Raw genomic sequence first — 18,894 nt, forward strand, 5'->3', positions numbered from 1 at the left:
CTTAATGAGGTTTTTCGTCTCTTGGGATAGCTTACCAGTGTCCTGTCTAACGACTGTACCCCCGACTTCCACTGCACACTCCTTAATGATACTAGTCAGATTATCATTCATTGCGTCAACGCTAAGGTCGGTTTCCTCGATTAAAGCCGCGTACCTATTCTGAAGTGAAACTCTGAATTCCTGTACTTTCCCTCGCAGAGCTAGTTCATTAATCGGCTTCTTGCGTATCAGTTTCTGCCGTTCCTTCCTCACGTCTAGTTGAATTCTAGATCTTACCATTCTATGGTCACTGCATCGGATCTTGTGAACTACTTCCGCATCCTGTATAATGCCCGGGTGGTCGCACATTATGAAGTCTATTTCATTTTTAGTTTCGCCATTAGGACTCCTCCACGTCCACTTACGAGTAGTCCGTTTTCTGTAGAAGGTATTCAAGATCCGTAAATTATTGCGTTCTGCGAACTCTACTAGTAACTCCCCTCTGGCATTTCTAGAGCCGATGCCATATTCCCCAACTGCATGATCTCCAGCCTGCTTCTTGCCTACTTTTGCATTAAAGTCGCCCATCAGTACAGTATACTGTGTCTTTACCCTACTCCTTGCTGATTCTACGTCTTCGTAGAAGCGTTCAACCAGTTGATCATCATGGCTCGATGTAGGCGCGTAGGCCTGTATCACCTTCATCCTGTACCTCTTATTAAACTTAATCACGATACATAAAACCCTCTCATTAATGCTATAACATTCTTCTATATTGCCAGCTATATTTTTATGAATAAGGAACCCCACTCCTAGTTCTCTTCTGTCAGCTAAGCCACGATAGCATAAGACGTGTCCGTTCTTCAGCACTGTATAAGCCTCCTGTGGTCTCCTAACCTCACTGAGCCCTATTACATCCCATTTAACACCCTCTAATTCCTCGAATAGTACAGCTAGACTCGCCTCACTGGATAAAGTTCTAGCGTTATATCTAGCCAAGTTCAGATTCCAATGGCGGCCTGTCCGGACCCAGAGATTCTTAGCACCCTCTGCTGCGTCGCAGGTCTGACCGCCGCCTTGGTCAGTTGCTTCGCAGCCGCTGGGGACTGAGGGCCGAGGGTTAATTGGTGTATTCATGTGGGAGGTAGTGGCCAAGTACTACACCAGGGTGGCCAATCCTGCTCTGGTGAGGGAGTGCATTGCTGGCTGTGGTCGCCAGTGAGGCTGCACCCCAAGCCTTTTACACAATTCCATCATCACGCGGATTTTTTTTTAATCCGGTTGGGAATTGTCCGGCACCGGGATTCGAACCACGGACCTCTTGCATGCGAAGCTGATGTTCTACCCGCTACGCCATCGCTGCAACTGCATAGGGCATATTGCTTCGGCTTATATTGTTTTGTCGTTTTTGCAATCTCTTCTAACAGGTATCATTCCAGATGAGTGGGAAGAGGGAAAGGTCGTTCCCGTTTTCAAATCCGGTAACAAAGGCTCACCACTAAACTATAGCGACCAATCTCCTTGACCAAACTGATGAAACACATCATTTACTCTTACATTATGGGTTTCCTCGACTCATATGAGCTACTACACCACTCTCAAATGGGTTTCGTGGGGGGTCTCTCTTGCGAAATCCAGCTCGCCATCTTTGTTCACGACCTTCCTGCTAACCTTGACGTTAACGTACAAGCCGATTCCAGATTCCTTGACTTCGCGAAAGCCTTTGATAAAGTAGCCCACAAACACTTACTACCATTTACTACAGCTCATCTGACCACATTTACTACAAAAAGACCTCGACCACATCCAGCAACGGTGCGATGACGTGCTTAAGTCCTTAAAACCTACTAAATGCAAATTAATTTCCTTCACTCGTCGTCTAAGTCCCTTCAACTTCTTATTACACAGCTAATGTCCCTGTTCAATCAGTAACTACTCATAAACAACACCTTCGACTTACTTCATCTAACAATAGGTCTTGGAACACACACACTGCTTAAATTACGTCATTAGCTAGCAGAACTTTGGGTTTCTTAAAACGACTCTCCAAAGAGAGTACAATGGTCTCTAAAGAGAGTCGACGTGCCTCTTACAGAGAGTCATATACGTGGAAAGCCGGAACTCTAAAAAAAAAGAGTCGAAAGGCTCATTTTTTTTCTTATAGTGTGTCTGTTCCCTGTGCTTTCAACGTTACGATTGCCAATTTCTGTTTCATCGCACGCTGCGCGGTCTTACAACTTTAACTTTACTCAGTAATGACCTCAGAATTAAGTATAGAGTCCGCTTGCTGTCAGTGACTGCCTAAGGCAGCTGCGATATGGCGGTGGGAGGAAGGTGGGTTAATCGTTCAGAAAAGAAAGGTGGCCCCAACATCGCAATGCTTCTCAACCGATAGATTTGGTAAGTCACGAAGCCGCGAGAACGGATGTCGTTAGCCAAGCACATGTAACTCATTAGTACCGCCCTGGCTGACGCCTCCCTTGCAGCTCCAATAGACACTACCGCCGGAGTTCCATATAGTTGTTTAGATGCTGATACTCTTTAGCTATTGCCTTACAGCAACGAATGACAGCCTTCGTCATACTCTCTCTTTATATATATCCATGCATGTATATATATATATATATATATATATATATATATATATTAATGAGAACTAACAGACAATAACGCCAAGGAAAGTACAGGGGGTGTCAACTGTAGTATTTAGAATATAAATGTGAAGAAAGTAAAGTGGACGAAAAGATGACTTGCCGCCGGCAGGGACCTAACCTGCGACCTTCGAATAACGCCTCCGATGCTCTACCACTCAGCTACGGCGGCGGTCATCCTCCCGTCCACTTTCTGGGGTATATATGTTGATTTATTAAACCTAGGAGTGTTAGTCAGCGCCAATCGCAGCCATGGCGGCGAGTGTGGAACACACTTTTTTGCCTGTTGGCGTCACGTAGCACGTGATCTTTTTACGAGCTGGCAGCTGACCAATAATCCCTCGCATACTACCTGAAGGCATTAAGTCTGCCAGGACGAGACCCTCGCTATGAATGAAGGAAAGCAGATGATTTTTTCAAGGGCTCGTTTATCTTTGTTAAACACAATATTAATGAGATCTAACAGACAATAACGCCAAGGAAAGTACAGGGGGTGTTAACTGTAGTATTTAGAATATAAATGTGAAGAAAGTAAAGTGGACGAAAAGATGACTTGCCGCCGGCAGGGACCGAACCTGCGACCTTCGAATAACGCGTCCGATATACATATATATATATATATATATATATATATATATATATATATATATATATATATATATATATATATATGGGTATAACACAACGGAGGCGTTGTCAACAGTGACACAAATATTTATATTTATTTCCCAACAGTTTCGGGAAGGGACCTCCCTTCCTCAGGTTTTGATTTAAAGCTTACGTCGAAGTTCAAACTTGCTTCTTGCCGTGTCCCTCTCGCCTTCAAGGACATTCAGAGAGTGGGGGAGATGGATAAGAGAAAAAAAGAAAAAAGAAATACGGAGACAGAAAAACACCGTCGAAGTCAGAAAAACGAGGCGAAGGAAAAAAAAAGCTGTGTATGGTATGAAGTCGTTCAAAGTGTTTGCCGTTTGGCGTCGTGCGCCGGGCCACCCAAAATTGTTGTCGCGGAGGGCAGGGTGAGGCACGTGAGGGAAGGGTGTCCCTTAATGGGTCGGCTTTCCACCTTTCATCTCCGCCCGCTCCTTGTGAATAGGCTCAAAGTGGAAGGGGAGCGTAAGCACCTTACATTGTACAAGTAGTGAAAAAAATAAACAAAAGAAAAAAAGAATAGAAGAAAAGCAAGAAAGTAAACGACACTGCACACGTACGAGCCAATCAAGTAACAGGCATGGTCCCAATTATGATTCCGTGTTGCCAAATTCATTTGGGCTTATCTCTCGGAGGCAGGAGAGTCTTCCAGGGTCCTCATTGATGCCGCCTGTTAATGTTCTAAATTAAAAGATAAAATATGCCCCACGTTGTTCGCGCGCGCGCGTGTTTTGGAAACCGCACTGTAAAAGAGTTACGCTGATATTTTCAAAGCTGTGGTTTGGCAAGCAGTAGATGTCTGGATAAGGGTAGCTTCGGCAGTGAAGTGGCGTGGTACCGGTGATTATTAAACCGCAGCTGAAATGGCGTGTCCGTTTGGCCTATATATTCTTGCCAGCAGACGTTACAATGTAACATGTATATCACATTGCTGGAATCACAATTTAGGTTTTGGGCGATGTTGAATTTGAAATCTGAGGAGCTTGCCTTTGATTCACGCGTTGTGATCATGTGTGGGCATACCTTGCAACGAGCCTATTCACAAGGAGCGGGCGGAGATGAAAGGTGGAAAGCCGACCCATTAAGGGACACTCTTACTTCACGTGCCAGCATCAAGAAAGTGCACATAATGTCCTAGAGGCGCCATTGGGCACCTCGCTTCTCCATATATTCATGAATAAGGCATAGTGGGTATTTTCCTACGTAGCGCCAATATGGTGATTTATGGCGTAGTGGCTACCTTGGAACATTACTGCCGCATTCACTCCAAGAAAATTTAGAAGCGGCTCTAGAAAGGCTGCTCCACTAGATTTCGCTGTGACTGTGCTGCGTGATCCGCGCAGGCCTGGCATTGTTTATTAAGATCACGCGGGTTTTAATACCACACGCCACGCTATGCTTCTGATGACGTACTTAAGGCCCTAATAACTATTATGACTTAGTGAACGAAGAAACACTTAATTAGAGTACGCAGCACCGCCGCTAATCTGCGGATCGTGTAATTTTCTGGAGCACTTAAGGTTTCTTTTAAATGCTGTATAATTTAGCAAGACGCCTTGTACGTATCACTCAATGAATTTTGCTAAAGCAAAATTTAGCCATTGATAGACTCTGACTACACATCTGCAGTGCTTAGTTAGGCTGTATTTCACAGACAGCTAAAGATGTCATGTGTTGCGCTTTTTGCAGCCGATGGCTACGTTCGAAGTGAAGCTATTGGCTGCATGTTTCTGCAAAGGATTTCTGTCGCCCGCCGTGTGTACGCCAAGGTAATCAACGTCAATGTCAATACAGATGGTTACAAGCCCGAAGGTGAGCTTCTTGCCATTACGCTGCTCTGCAAGTTTTTGCCAAACTCCTAGCGATAAAAATAATCGAGGTTGAGTTCATGGGGCTTCAATTTTACATACATTATGACCAAGGCTATATCGACGAATGAGTAAAAAGGTGGTTCTCTTCCTGACAAGCGCTTCTTTATTAGTCAAAAACAGAAATTAGTGGCGCTAAAAATTTTTTTCCAACGTTCGATTGTGGCAAACAGTGAACAGTATCGTTGAGGGAAATTTCTCAAGTTGTACTTTTACACTGCCCAGTCCATATGCAGCCAGGGGGGTATTATTAATAGTCATGATGCATGTTGTCCATTAGAAAGGCGAATATAAGTTGTCAGTGTTCTTTGAAAACTTTATATTTCTCTGAACGACATCACGCACGAGACGCAGTTTGGATATCTGCCAAGCGATATCTGCCGTCTCTACTAGAATCTTACGTGTCATGGCAATGGGAACTTGCTTTTTATGTTTCCACGTTCATGTGACACGCCTTGGGTTGCTTTAGCTCATGAATTTTGTCATCTAAGGGGCACTCATCGTGCCGCCACATAAAAGCTTGATCCTGTTGATACACCTCTCATTTGCTTGTTAAAGAGGCAGAGTTGCTTTGAATATGTGACTTTGATCTTGCAGTCGCCTGTATCGCTGCCATATCTATCTATCTATCTATCTATCTATCTATCTATCTATCTATCTATCTATCTATCTATCTATCTATCTATCTATCTATCTATCTAGCTATCTATCTATCTATCTATCTATCTATCTATCTATCTATCTATCTATCTATCTATCTATCTATCTATCAGCCTACAACATTGTGCTCTCGTATCCGTTTCATTAACGGGCTGTATACCAAAGTTGATGTGATCTGACATAACTTTATGATTGCTCTTCGTGGCAAATGAATGTATTCCGAACAAAAATGTCAAGTCGTAATATCAAAACCATGAAATGCATGTCTGGTACGGCATGATTTACATGACACACTCGTGGTGCGCTCGCGACCGTTTCGCTGGCTTCTGACTCTATGAGAAACACGAAATCTACGCTTCAGACTTATGACTCTATGACGGACGCAAATGACATTTTGTAACATGAAAATCATAAGAAGCGTTATCATGTAACTCATGACTTACATGGCACTGTCTTGGGGTGCTTGCGGACGTTTCACTCACTGGTTATATAGCAGAATATCAATGGCCTAAATGACTGTATGACGAACATAAATGGCAGGTCGTAAGATGAAAATATTTAAGTGCATTTTATATGCGGAATTATTTACGTTATGCTGTCTGCGTGCGCTCGCAGACACTTCGTTGATTGGATATAGCAAAATTGGTATGCGATGACAAGGGTGCGTGACGAACATAAATGACAGGTTACATAAATGACATAAAAGACATACAATAGTGAAGAATACATCATGACACGAATGTCTTCATTGACCTCAAAGACAAACAATGCGGCGTACGCAGCTCCACGCTGAGTGATTAGCATATACATCGATTCCCACAGCCGGGCCGTCTCCCGGATTTCTGGCCCTCCCTCGGTGAGCACAGTTAGTTTGGCTTCCAACCTCCCCATTCTCTAATTCCATGCTGTCTTAGTCGCTCTTAGGCATAAGTGGGCAAACCCACGCCTCTGCTCTACTGTGTCTATTTCTTAGGGACACCCGTGATAAAATAGGTTTCCCCTGAAGACCAACAGACTAAATGTGGACAACCATGCCTATCTGCCGCCTGTGTATCCAGAATAGCGAGCTCAAATATTAATCTTCATTTGTCGTTTTTATTAGTTGCGTTAGCATTTTGTCCCGTACCTTTCTTTCTGTACATTCATGTGAACAGCTTCCTATTCGTGCAACCGCCGCACTGCTAAGGCCGAGTTGCACTCACCAGTTTCGCCTACAGTCACAATACTCGACGATCGACGACCGTACTCGCCGCTGTCATTGTATTTATGTGTTGTTGGCTTGTATGTACATTGATTGCTACCTTATTTTCTGGACACAAGTTCGCCAAGCGAAGAGTTTCATGTTTAAAAGTCTCACTGCCACTTTCTCCACCGTCACATCCACGTGACAATATTGAAGTCGAACGCCCTCCTAAGTGGTGCAGCTGCTGAAGTTCTCTTTACACTAGCACTTCGCGATTGCATGCTACCATCACCTTTCACCATGACCGCTCCTGTTCGTTCGCAAGCTGCTTGCGTGATAACGGCAGTCGTTATAACTTCGTGGTTTTCTGCTCATATGGGTAATGGGTCAGACGCTAGAGCACAGAGATTATCCAACCACATACAACGAGCTTTCACAGCACTTCTACCCAGGCAGGAGGGTGTACGCCCCTGCCCACAGAAAGTTACACAAGGCCCAGGTGATGACACTGACACTCACAGACGTGTTCGTACCAAAATTTGGCTTCATTTCAAAAAACATTATCCGGATACTTACAATAGCAGCTCGTGCTTCCGCTGCGGGGAGGGAGCCAATTTAGAGCACATGATCTGGCGATGCCCCTCATTTCTGAACAGCGGTCAAGCCAACGAATCCAAGTGGTGCTCCGCCCTCAGAAACCTCAGCAGGATTCAGCTTAGGGCCATCCGTAGAGCCCACGATGCGGCGGTCAGGCTTAACGTACTTGTCCCGACGTAGGAATAGCCCACTGCGCGCTAGTCGCGTCTCTCAGGACTTATTAAAGTTTCACCAACCAATGAACCGAGAACAGCAAGTGCGAGGGAATGCGAAGACATTACAAGGAGAGACCGGAGCGAAGGGGAGTGGTGGAGAAAGAGAAATAACAAATGAAAGATGGAACGAAAGGGAATCATACAGAGAGAGAGAGAGAAATCTAGAGAAATAAAAATACAGAGCGAAAGAGCAAGAGAAATAGAAAAAGAATGAAAGAGAGAAAGAAAGAGCAACAGACAGAGAGAGAAAAGGAAAGAGAAAGAGCATGCAAACACAGCATAGTATAGTATAGCGAGAGGGTGGCAATGGGAAGTGATGGTCATCATGAGGCAAAATAGAAGGGGAAAGGGCAAGGCATATCATAACCATGCATACTATAATATAGCAAGGGGGTGGGAAAGGAAAGTGACAGTGAGGATGAGGTAAAGGAGCAGGGTTAGGCCACCAACTCCGCTGTTTCCACAGTCCTCGCAACTATAGAGCGCAGCTACCCCCATATTTTGTAACTAAGCCTCACAGCAATACTTAATCTGGAAACCAACGTGCGGAGATTCAAAGAAAGCAATTCAGCCCCAAGCAAGTCTCAAGTTCGCCGTGGATTATATGTTCGAGTTACAGCATGAAACAGCAATTCAGGATATCAGTCGCTAGGTAGAGAGAAATGAAAGCACCGCCAGTATTTCAGTCTGGATTCACCATCGCAGTCATTCGGTAGCTTTTAACCCTCCAAAATTTGAGCAGAAAATGTGACAAAAATCACATAATTAGGTTTCAGTACTCTTAAGAAACCTGCTGCCAGACTCGAAAAAATTGTTAATGTTCATGTGAAAGTGAAAGCTCGTGTGCTCTGCGAAGCAGTGAATTCCGTGACTAAAGACATGAAAAATACATAGTTCAAACGAACCCCGCTCCAAGAAAACCAGCTTCCATAGAACCAACGCAATGAGCGTGGTTGTTTTTAGTCCAATTTAGCGGCTTTGCTCTCAATGTGTGTCTTTCTCGCATGTCACAGGTATACCATTCCCGTCGACCACCGCACACGAGGAGCTTCTGCGTGCCACATACGCAGAGGCTAACGTCGACCCACGGAATGTAGAGTACATCGAGGCCCACGGTACAGGAACAAAGGTTGGAGGTCCTCAAGAGTTGGACGCCATCAGCAACGCCCTCTGTCCACCGGGACGCGAGGCGCCTCTCAAAATCGGATCAGTGAAGACAAATATGGGGCATGCAGAGTGTGCTTGTGGTAAGAAAACACCACATTGACTAAAGAATTACCGATTTATTGATGATAAATTTGAAATTTTATTCACCCCTTCTCTACTTACATGAATACCAGCCGCCAGCCAGCTCGGCACTTTTCTGTCAGGCACGTTCACCGACACACGTTTAAGGGGACGCTAAATGCAAATGCCAATTTATGCTAGCGTGAAAGGTCAATGCTTTCGGACGTCTGAAACTCCACTATTATGCGTTGCAGAGCTTTAGTATTTGATAAGTTAAGGTAAAGGTAGGAGATGAATTGACATGATTCAGGCCACCAGTGGGACATGCTAGTATTAGCCCAGTAACATAGTACGCCATCAGTAATATAATCACCTATTCTCAAGCACTAAACACGATTAAAAAGGCCATTGCAGTGCGTTTGAATATGGAATAAAGAGCGGCACGTGCTTTTCTGTTTGTGTCATCGAAAGAGAAGTTCACAATACCTTGGAGACCGACGTGGGTGTTCTGAATATCGTGTTTTTGGGGGGCTGTGCCTCGCAGGCGCTCGTCGTGTCACGTTGGTAGTTTCGTTATAGCGCACCACCAGGCGTGCTTCGCTCGCTCACGAAACTCGCTCTAACTGCGAGTTCGACAGCATGCCGCGTCCATGGATTATGGTTGAATGCGTGAATTTTGTACGCCTCTTGAAGAACAGCAGCTGCATTAGCAAAGAAACAAGCACCAATAAACCGCACCGCCGGCTGTCGGGCAGCAAAGGGCGCGCGTGGCGAATGCTATGTTACAAGCCCTTTCCTAGCAGGGCGGTTTGAAATGCGCTAATTGCCAGTGGAGTACTAAAACTTGACTTTCTCCAAAATAACCATCTTATGGTGCGAAACAATAACTTATGAATCTCTGGAACACTACTTTAACAATCTACGTCGGATTAGTATTTGTATTTAGTGTTTCTTGAAAAACGTTTCAAGGCACGTAGGCCGTGCAGATTCTCTTCTTAAGTGCTAAATAACTTTTCTTCACTAAACTATTAGACCGAAATACGTGTCATTACTAAAACGTTGCGGTTCGACTCCCTCGCTTGATGTCTTTTTGCTCCGCACCCGCTCTTTAATGTAGTCCGATAAAGAGCGGACTCTACGAAACCACCATTCCAGCGCATTGATGAAAAGGTACACACAAGTGCCAGAAGAATGGTTTGCTAAGCGTTCATTTATTTGGTGAAATCATGCCTAGAAAAGAATAAAATACCCTAATTATTCATAACTGCGAACACAGTCGTCGTTCGGGAACGCATGGTCAAGTCCATCCGCTATCTGCGTACTTCTATGACGTGCTAATCTCTACATCGTCCATATAATCGAATTTGTTCCGGGCTATTATGGTCCGGCTTGCATTTGTGTCTCACAATACTTTCGCTTTCGCATCTGCGACAGAATTCTCAAACGAAGCGGTAAATTAAAAACAGTGACTTCGAATCACGAGAAAGGGGGCATCCTAAAGAAAAAAACAGTATACACTGCAATATATGCAATACATTAGCTTCCACTCATTCAGCTACCTGTAATTGTCATTTGATGCCAAAACTGTTCAAGCTTGCAGATGAATACCCTGTAAATTGTTTTGCCTGCGCATATGCTATTGGCTTACGGTGCGCGCAATATCGTCATCTATCCCTAGCGCTGACCTCACATTTCGCCAACGTGGCCGTCTGTGTCCACTCGCGGCTGGATTTCATTTCTTCTTGTGGTGCCTTCATTATTTCCAGTTATAAGAAAAAACGTGAATTCAGAGAGAAAGTGCGAGGCTAATACATATGCTCTATATAACGACTCAAGCGGCCGTGTTGCATCACTTTTTCATACCAGGGAGCTTCAACGGATACATGTCTACAAACAATCCTACAGCAGTTGCGTTTACGCAATTACCTTTACAAGAGCGCCTGCAGAACTTTTTGCATGAGCTGCATCCGTGGGAGGGGGGGGGGGTCGGGGATCATTTATCACTGGCGACCTTTCTCTCCCAGTCGTTAAATGATCGGCAGTAGTGTGCAAAGTGCAAAGTTGGCTGGCAATCCTGAATTCCGTGTCACAGGGACATGCCGAACTTCAGTGCGCTAAGCCAGCTGTGATCCAGCTGCTAATCCGAGGGAAGTTGATTTTTCACCCTCTTCAACTTACTTTCATTTATGTCATGATTACTATACTACAGTGAAAACCTACAAATAATGGCACCTATAATTTCCTTGTAGCTTCGTTATCGGCTGGTTTCATTATGTTGTGTTTAATTAAAGCAACCTGCCCTTGATCCGTTCTCTTTGTTGCGCTAATCCAGCTGTGCAATTTCTGGCTACTGGACGGAAAAATATTATCCGAAAATCCCGGGGCATGCCTGCCACCCCCCTATCCCCACCCCCTTCTGGAAATCTATGCTTGGCGATGCCAAACCCTAACTACAGAGCAATGCCAGCTTTTAACACCACATGTGCCTGAAACGTGGCTGTAGCTTTGATTTCGCAGGAGTTGAAATGCATATGTTTACATTTTAGATGATACACGATAACAAATACATGCAACGCATGTTCAGCATTGTTTTCCAGCTACTAAATTACCTGGAAGAGCAATCTTCAGCTTTGGAGTGTTAGAGATTGATGTGTGTCTGTCCTTGAAATATCTGGCATTAAAAATTCATCGGTTGATGGTAGCTGACACCTCTAAGGGACGCTCTCTTTTTGTAAACAAATAATAAAATGTCTTGTCAGAACCTCGGGTGCAGCTATTGGACCAATAGTAGATGGTACAGTCCCTGGTTGACAGGCATGGCAGATTAGGCATTGTGGAACGGTTTTGCCAGATGGTTGTGTTTGTGACATTGTTTACTGTTTTACGGTATCTTGCATTAGGTATAACATCGGTCGCAAAAGTAATCCTCGCAATGGAGAGTGGCACCATAGCAGCCAACCTACATTTCAAGGAACCTAGGCCGGACATCCCCTCATTGCATGATGGCCGTCTCGAGGTGGTTGACAGGCCAACGCCATTCAATGGCGGTTTGGTAGGCATCAGCTCGCAAGGCATCGGTGGTACAAACGCCCATGGAATCTTCGAGCCCTATCAAGGCCCGCACGTTGACTGCCTTCCACGTGAGAGGCCGGACATCCCAAGGCTTGTTCTCATGGCCGGTAGAAACAATGAGTCTCTGCTGGTGAGATTTCGTTTACTGATTATGATTATGCACAGTGTTTTTGGCGTAAGGGCGAATTAAACACGGTCGAAGGACGCCAATAAACCTTTGAGCTTGCTTTTTTTTCCTTTTTTCTGTTTTCTTTTTTGCAGTGTGAGCATTCCCCATCCCCTCAGAGTAATTCAATATGGTCTCCGTACAGTACGAAAGTTTTGAGCTTGTTGCCTTGAAAGCATAATTCCTAAGCCCCAGAGTCGAATCGTTTTGTTGGCACCCATCTTGCAGCGATCAATACAGTTAGCTATAGTTAAAGAGCTGAACAATCAGAGTAATTTTACCCGTTTTCTCTATAACCGTTGTAGGCCTGTAACAAATATCGAGAGGGCGAACTGGTTCACGGATCTTTGAGGTACGTGAATGTTGATGTCTGGACCGACATAAAATATATTTATGTCGACAGTAAACTGTCTGGGTGTTGACAAACGAGATAAATTACCCTTATGGGCATAAAATTTCTAATATAAGCCCAACGCGGTGGTGTATTGCCTACGGTGCTCGGCTTCTGACTACTGATGCAGAACTATCGGTAAATTGACTATCGATAGCATCGATAGTTTTCTTGAAACTGTCGATGGTGTAGACAAACTATCGACAGTACTACTGTAGACAAACTATCGATGGTGCAATCGGTAGTACCATGGTTAATATTGCTAGCGATATTACTGCCACGCGTGTTTACAGTTTTGTTTTGATGTATTCGGGTTTCGCCCACCAAGACTGTTAGCAACGTTTCACGCTGACGCGCCGTAATGTTTGAGAAGCTTCACGATTGTTTGTGATCATTCTGTTGAGATTACGCGCCGGACGCGAATAGTCAAGTTTATTCGAGGGTTTACGCAAGCACCAGCGATAACGCTGGAAAATCCATAGCTGGACGAGGTAAACAGCGCAAAAAAACGAAGACAAAGTAAAGGAGGGGCACAACACGAGCGCTAGCATGGTTGGTAACATGAATCGTTACCAACTTGCCCAGTTTTCAATTCTACGCTGGAAGGTTTGATGACGTATCAAAGACGGCGCGTTCCACCGATGATCAGATTACTCGATGGCCGACGACTGTTCTCGCCGCTACCAGTGCGCAGCCTGTATCGCTTGTATTTTGAGTTTTTGTTTCCTGTGCACAAGATCGCCCAAATAAAGAGCTCCACATTTCCAAGGCTCCACTGCTGACCCGCAGGTCGCGGGATCGAATCCCGGCCGCGGCGGCCTCATTTTCGCTGGAGGCTCGTGTACTTAGATTTGGGTGCACGTTAAAGAATCTAGGTGGTCTAAATTTCCGGAGCCCTCCACTACGGCGTCTCTCGTAATCATATCTTGGTTTTGGGACGTTAAACCCGAACAATATTGTTATTATTTCCCAGTCCCGCTGCAGCATTTTAACCGTCACAACCACGTGAGAATATTATCGATAGTGGCGTGAATAATGATGCTGTTGCGGGCCGGCCATATTGCCAAAATATTTGCGATAGCCTACTATTAGCCTCGCCTAATTTATGAACAATTCATGGCGAAAGAAATAAATTATTTCCGCAGTGAAAATGGCGGAATATATGTCCAACAATAAATCAATAAATTCACATTCAAAAGCTGCCAGTTACACCTTACAATTAACCAATATAGTTCATGATTTCTTTTTCAAATCATAAAATGCAATATAAGTTTGAAGCCGCGAAGTTACAGTACATGTAACGTCTTTCTTTCCGCTACAGCTGAATCGTTTGGGTTTATGATCATGTGTTAGCATAGCACTCAGGTGAAGAACACAAGCAGGTCAACTTTCTTGCCCTTCAGCCTGCTCCTCCGGCTCCCCTATGTACCACGCGCGCGGGGAACCGAAAGTTCTTCTGCAATAAGTTCGTGCTGTTGATTTTATACCATCGATAGTACCATCGATTTTTTACTATCGATAGCGCTATCGATAGTATTTTTTACCGTCGATAGTTCGATAGTGACACAACTATCGATAGTATCGATAGTACCATCGATAGTTTTGCATCACTACTGCTGACCCAGAAGGTCAAGGGTTCGATCCCGGTCGCGGCGGTCACATTTCGATGGAGGCGAAATGCCACAGGCCCTTGTACTGTGCAATCTCAGTGAACGTTAAAGAATACCAGGTGGTTGAAATTTGCGGAGCCCTCCACTGCGGGGCGCCTCATAAGCATATCATGGTTTTGGCACGCAAATTCTAATATACAAAAAAATCATATACCCGACGCAGTTTTCTAGGGCTTATGGTTCTTGACTTCTGACCAGATGGTCGCGGTATGGAATGCCGGTCCTAGCGGCCACATTTCCATCGATACGAAATAGTTCAGGCCCGTGTACTAAGGCTGACATGCATGGCTTTAAATTTCGGAGCCCTCCACTACCGCTTCTCATAATCGAATAGTGGTTTGGGACGTAAAATGCTAAAAAATATCATAACACATTATTATTACAGTTTGAAATTACGTTCACTAAGTGGCTGGAAAAGGTGGTGTGAAGATAGCTAAACACCACCTTAACCGTTCCACACCAAAGCTACAGACAAGCATGCTTATGTGTCCTCATACAACACGATATATTAAACGCGAAACATTGCTTATTCAGCGCTGGGCAAAGGTACTTTAAGATTGTATCGCAATACGATACATACTACTCGGGCAGCAAGTATTTTGAGATGCACATACATAATAATACAGCAATTATTGTATCCAATATGATAAGTTCCACATGTATCATAAAATATTGTAGCATGGTCGACAACTGGACTGGTTCGCATGGCTCTGTTATGGATAAACAGTGCAAACAACACAGACGTTGAAACACAAAAAGCTCTTTCTTGCGACTGAAAACTTTATTAGAAGAGGTATTAAGAAAAGTGAACTCAAATGAACGGCGCTGTCGCCGCCAGATAGACAACTTTCCAATTTGTAAAAAGGCGGCAAGAATCAAAAAGAGGTTGACTAAACAAATTGAACATATTTCAATATTAGAGAAAGCTAGCAAGTAAGAATGACAACACGTATATAAAAAAAGCCTTCAAAATCTCAATCAACCAAGACTACATCTATCAACCCCACCTACAAGTAATTGATTTCGCTTTGCGATAACGCCACTCAAGGAGAGTGACGCAGCTTTTACCAGCACTCTTAATGAAGACGCTAGCTGAAGCATTCCTAATGAAGAGGACTAATTGAACAAAAGCCTAACTTCACAGAAAAGAGACTAGCACGATACACCGAAATCAGTTTGTGTCATGCATTTCCGTCGTCTTTTTCAAATCCCTGTAACATGTGGGCTTGTGTACATTGAGCAGACAGTACGCTGCCTAAACGCCCGCCTGAGGGAACATCAGAATAATTTGAATGCTAACTGTGGTTCGCATTTAGCTGTCCATTTAAAATACTGTAAGTTGACACCCACGTTTCACAAGACGACCATTCTGTATAGGCACAGGGATGACACGGTGGGAAACAACGCATAGATTTTTAATTGCGCACTAATTAGGATTAATAACTGCAAACTACACGCATCAATGTATTATGACCTGCTCTTTCTCGCAATAGAGTCCCATGGACCCCGGTGTAAATTTGCATTATTTTGACACATTTACAGACAGTGCATCAAAAATAGCGCCTAAAAGGGATATTGGCTATTTTTTCTGCTCATTTCTCAGCGCACTCTGGATCGACTAGTCGCTGAAGGACCGTATCCGGACTCCGCCTACGCCCTGCTGAATCGGGTCGGACAGCCAAGTGTAAAGCAGTTTCCGTGTCGAGGCTTTGTCATCGTTCCCGTAGACAATGCAGGAAGAGATGCTGTTAAAACTGTCCAGGAGGTGCCATCGGAAAAACGACCCCTATGGTTCGTGTTCACGGGCATGGGGTGCCATTGGAACGGGATGGCGAGGCATATGATGCAATTCGACCTTTTCGCCAACTCCATCCGCAAGTCCCACACACTGCTCATAGATAGATTTGGCATTGACCTGATCGACCTGGTGACCAGCGACGAGCCACGAAGCAAGACTATGGCATCACCTTTCGTCGCCATTACGGCCATTCAAGTGAGTACTAAAGTCGCAGTGGTTGGTGAAGTTGTGACCACGTTGGAAGCAAGAAAGGAGTTTCGCAACAAACGCTCATATTGAAAATTCTGAATATCAATGATATCCATATTTGTGACTCTTGCTTAAACCAATTCAGCGACAGCATTCAACTTGGCCGATTCATTGAAGTTTTCATCAACCAAAGACTGACCCCCTTAACACTATCTTTGAATTATCACTAGCCACACAAAAAAAGCTGTTACATTTTTTTTTAATTTTCTATGTCCTTTATTATTCATGGTCACTACAGTGGTAAAGCAACAGCCACTATTTTCTGACTGGCTTTTCATTCGTGCCACGAAATGTATATTTGGCAGTCTGTTCTCATTTTATTTATTTAATTATTTAAAGTACCTTCAGCGCCCGAAGGCATTATTGCAGGTGGGAATACACATGAAATGATAACTATGAAAACAATATTAACACAAAAACAGAAAAAAAAATATGTGGCTATGAGTGTAACAGTATATCTCTGAACGATGTTTCAGTGCGACAATCAACAATCTCCTGTGGAAGCTGGTTCCACTGGGGGATTGTGTGTGGAAAATAACTATCAGGATACCGCATCAGCACCTTCGTAAAAAATTACATTCAACTTGCGCTCTTTTTTTTCTGGCGACTTTTAAAACACATTTCTGCTTTATTGGCTTATCTGTAAAGTTAACGTTGATTTAATTTATCTGTTTCCTTAAAGAACGTTCTTTCAAGATAGTGCAGCAGAAGGCTTATACAGCAATATTGCAAAACGCTGAACGCGGCAAAATTTTTCTTGACGCACAATATTTTTGTTGGTGTTATGTCTTTGACGTGGGGTCATCTCTCAGAAGAAATTGTTTTAAATATACGCTTTTTAGTAACATCTCTTTCGCTGAGGTGCGGCGTTTGATCTCCCAAGCTGGGAACGCCGAGACAATTACCTTGTTTTCTTCTTTTTTTTTTTTGCGGTCGCCAACGAAGTAGTCCGCACGCAGCAATCACCATCTACCATCCAGTAGCCACCACCTTCCATCATCATATCGTATTCCTGTCACTATTCTTTTTTGCTCGCTTGGATGTGATTTAGTAGCGTTGTGCAAGCACTATACGCGAAATTCGAAAAGTGAACCAAAAACGCACATTTCGCTCGTGTTGCGAACTTCAGTGGCTTTTTGCACCTCCAGGTCGAAAGTTCTCATTTTCATTTCGTGTAATGTCGCGTGCTTTCAGAACAAAAACACTGTAGAAGGGCGATCTAACCAAATCTACGGCTGCCATTTTTACGTGATGTATTTCTTATCGTTATGTTCGGCTTTGTTATGGTCCTATCGATCTGCCTGTGCTCGCGGTCAGGCAAACCATGCTCGATGGCTCACACAATCTCTGTATCTCTCTGAATCTCCTGGCGTTAATAGTTCATGTATACTTTTCCTACGGCTTGCGAATGAAGCCACACGATGCTTGATGCATTTGGTGACGAGCATGTAGATATAACAATAAGAAATGTTGAAATACTTCACAACTGTTCACTGCACGCCAAGCCTTGTCAACTGTTCGCAGGTTGCCTTGGTGGACGTGCTACATGCTTTAGGCGTCAAACCAGACGGAATAGTGGGACACTCACTAGGCGAGGTTGGCTGCGCGTATGCCGATGGAGGCTTGACGGCCGAGCAGGCAGTGCTGTCTGCCTATTGGCGAGGCCGCTGCACAGAACAGAGCAATCCGCCCAAAGGCTCTATGGCCGTAGTAGGCAAGTATCAATTATTTCGTTTATGCAATATGAAGTTTTCCTAATTAATTTCCGAATTAGGTGCTTTACCTTCCCTGGATATATTTTTATGTCATAGTCATTGCATTTTGGACATCTCGGAATCCAGTCAGTTCTCTCAGGTTAGCTTTCACCGTAAGGGCGATTGCCAGCATCGAATACCGTTAGCCGTTTCCTTAGGCTGTGTTCTTATTCCAACGGATCTCCGATTATAGGCAGTCGGCGATTTATAGTTTAGGTATATAAAGTAATGTTGATTCTTGATCAGAGACGTGGGTCGACTGAATAAATGCAAGATTAATTAGGTGTCCGATGGCTGCAAATCCGCTTCTTGTTTTCAAAAGCGTGTTTTTAGCCAGTTAAGAAGCGTTAGATTTGCTGAAACTAGGGCATCTACGGAACAGACAGGACGCGTGGTCGCTAGGCTGTCTGTCGTGATTCTCTGCCTCGTCTTTATCTGTCCTCGCGCCAGCCGATAAGTAACTCGCATGTTTGTTGTAGAAAAAATCTGGAAAGTGTCAGCCAGTTTCACGCCGCGAAAACCGTCGTACAGCGAAGATGTAAGCGCGCGAGCGTATGTGATTGGGAACGGAATCACGTGGTGTGATTCTTCCGAGGCTACAGTTGAATTGCGGGCGCTTACACGTGATTTGTCAAGGCGAGATCACGTGATGTGCCGGCTCAGGCAATGACGTTTCTGCGAACGCCTCGCGTCACGTGGTTTCTAGCCAGATCACGCGGTGTCGTAAAGCCTACGTTAGATTTGAAATGCGCGCGTTTACACC

General features: G+C 44.3%; 1 protein-coding gene across 1 annotated transcript in view; it reads left to right on the top strand.

Annotated features, from left to right (window-relative positions):
* The window catches only part of LOC119398707 (fatty acid synthase-like), a 116,377-nt gene that overhangs the window by 13,170 nt on the left and 84,313 nt on the right, over positions 1-18,894 (top strand). The window contains exons 4-8 of the mRNA XM_049417398.1: positions 4,971-5,093; positions 8,818-9,051; positions 11,932-12,233; positions 15,934-16,323; positions 17,902-18,091. Coding sequence (XP_049273355.1) covers positions 4,971-5,093; positions 8,818-9,051; positions 11,932-12,233; positions 15,934-16,323; positions 17,902-18,091 — 1,239 coding nt within the window. The remainder of the gene's footprint in view (positions 1-4,970; positions 5,094-8,817; positions 9,052-11,931; positions 12,234-15,933; positions 16,324-17,901; positions 18,092-18,894) is intronic.

Source organism: Rhipicephalus sanguineus, chromosome 7 (genome assembly GCF_013339695.2).
Source record: "Rhipicephalus sanguineus isolate Rsan-2018 chromosome 7, BIME_Rsan_1.4, whole genome shotgun sequence".
NCBI lineage: Eukaryota > Metazoa > Arthropoda > Arachnida > Ixodida > Ixodidae > Rhipicephalus > Rhipicephalus sanguineus.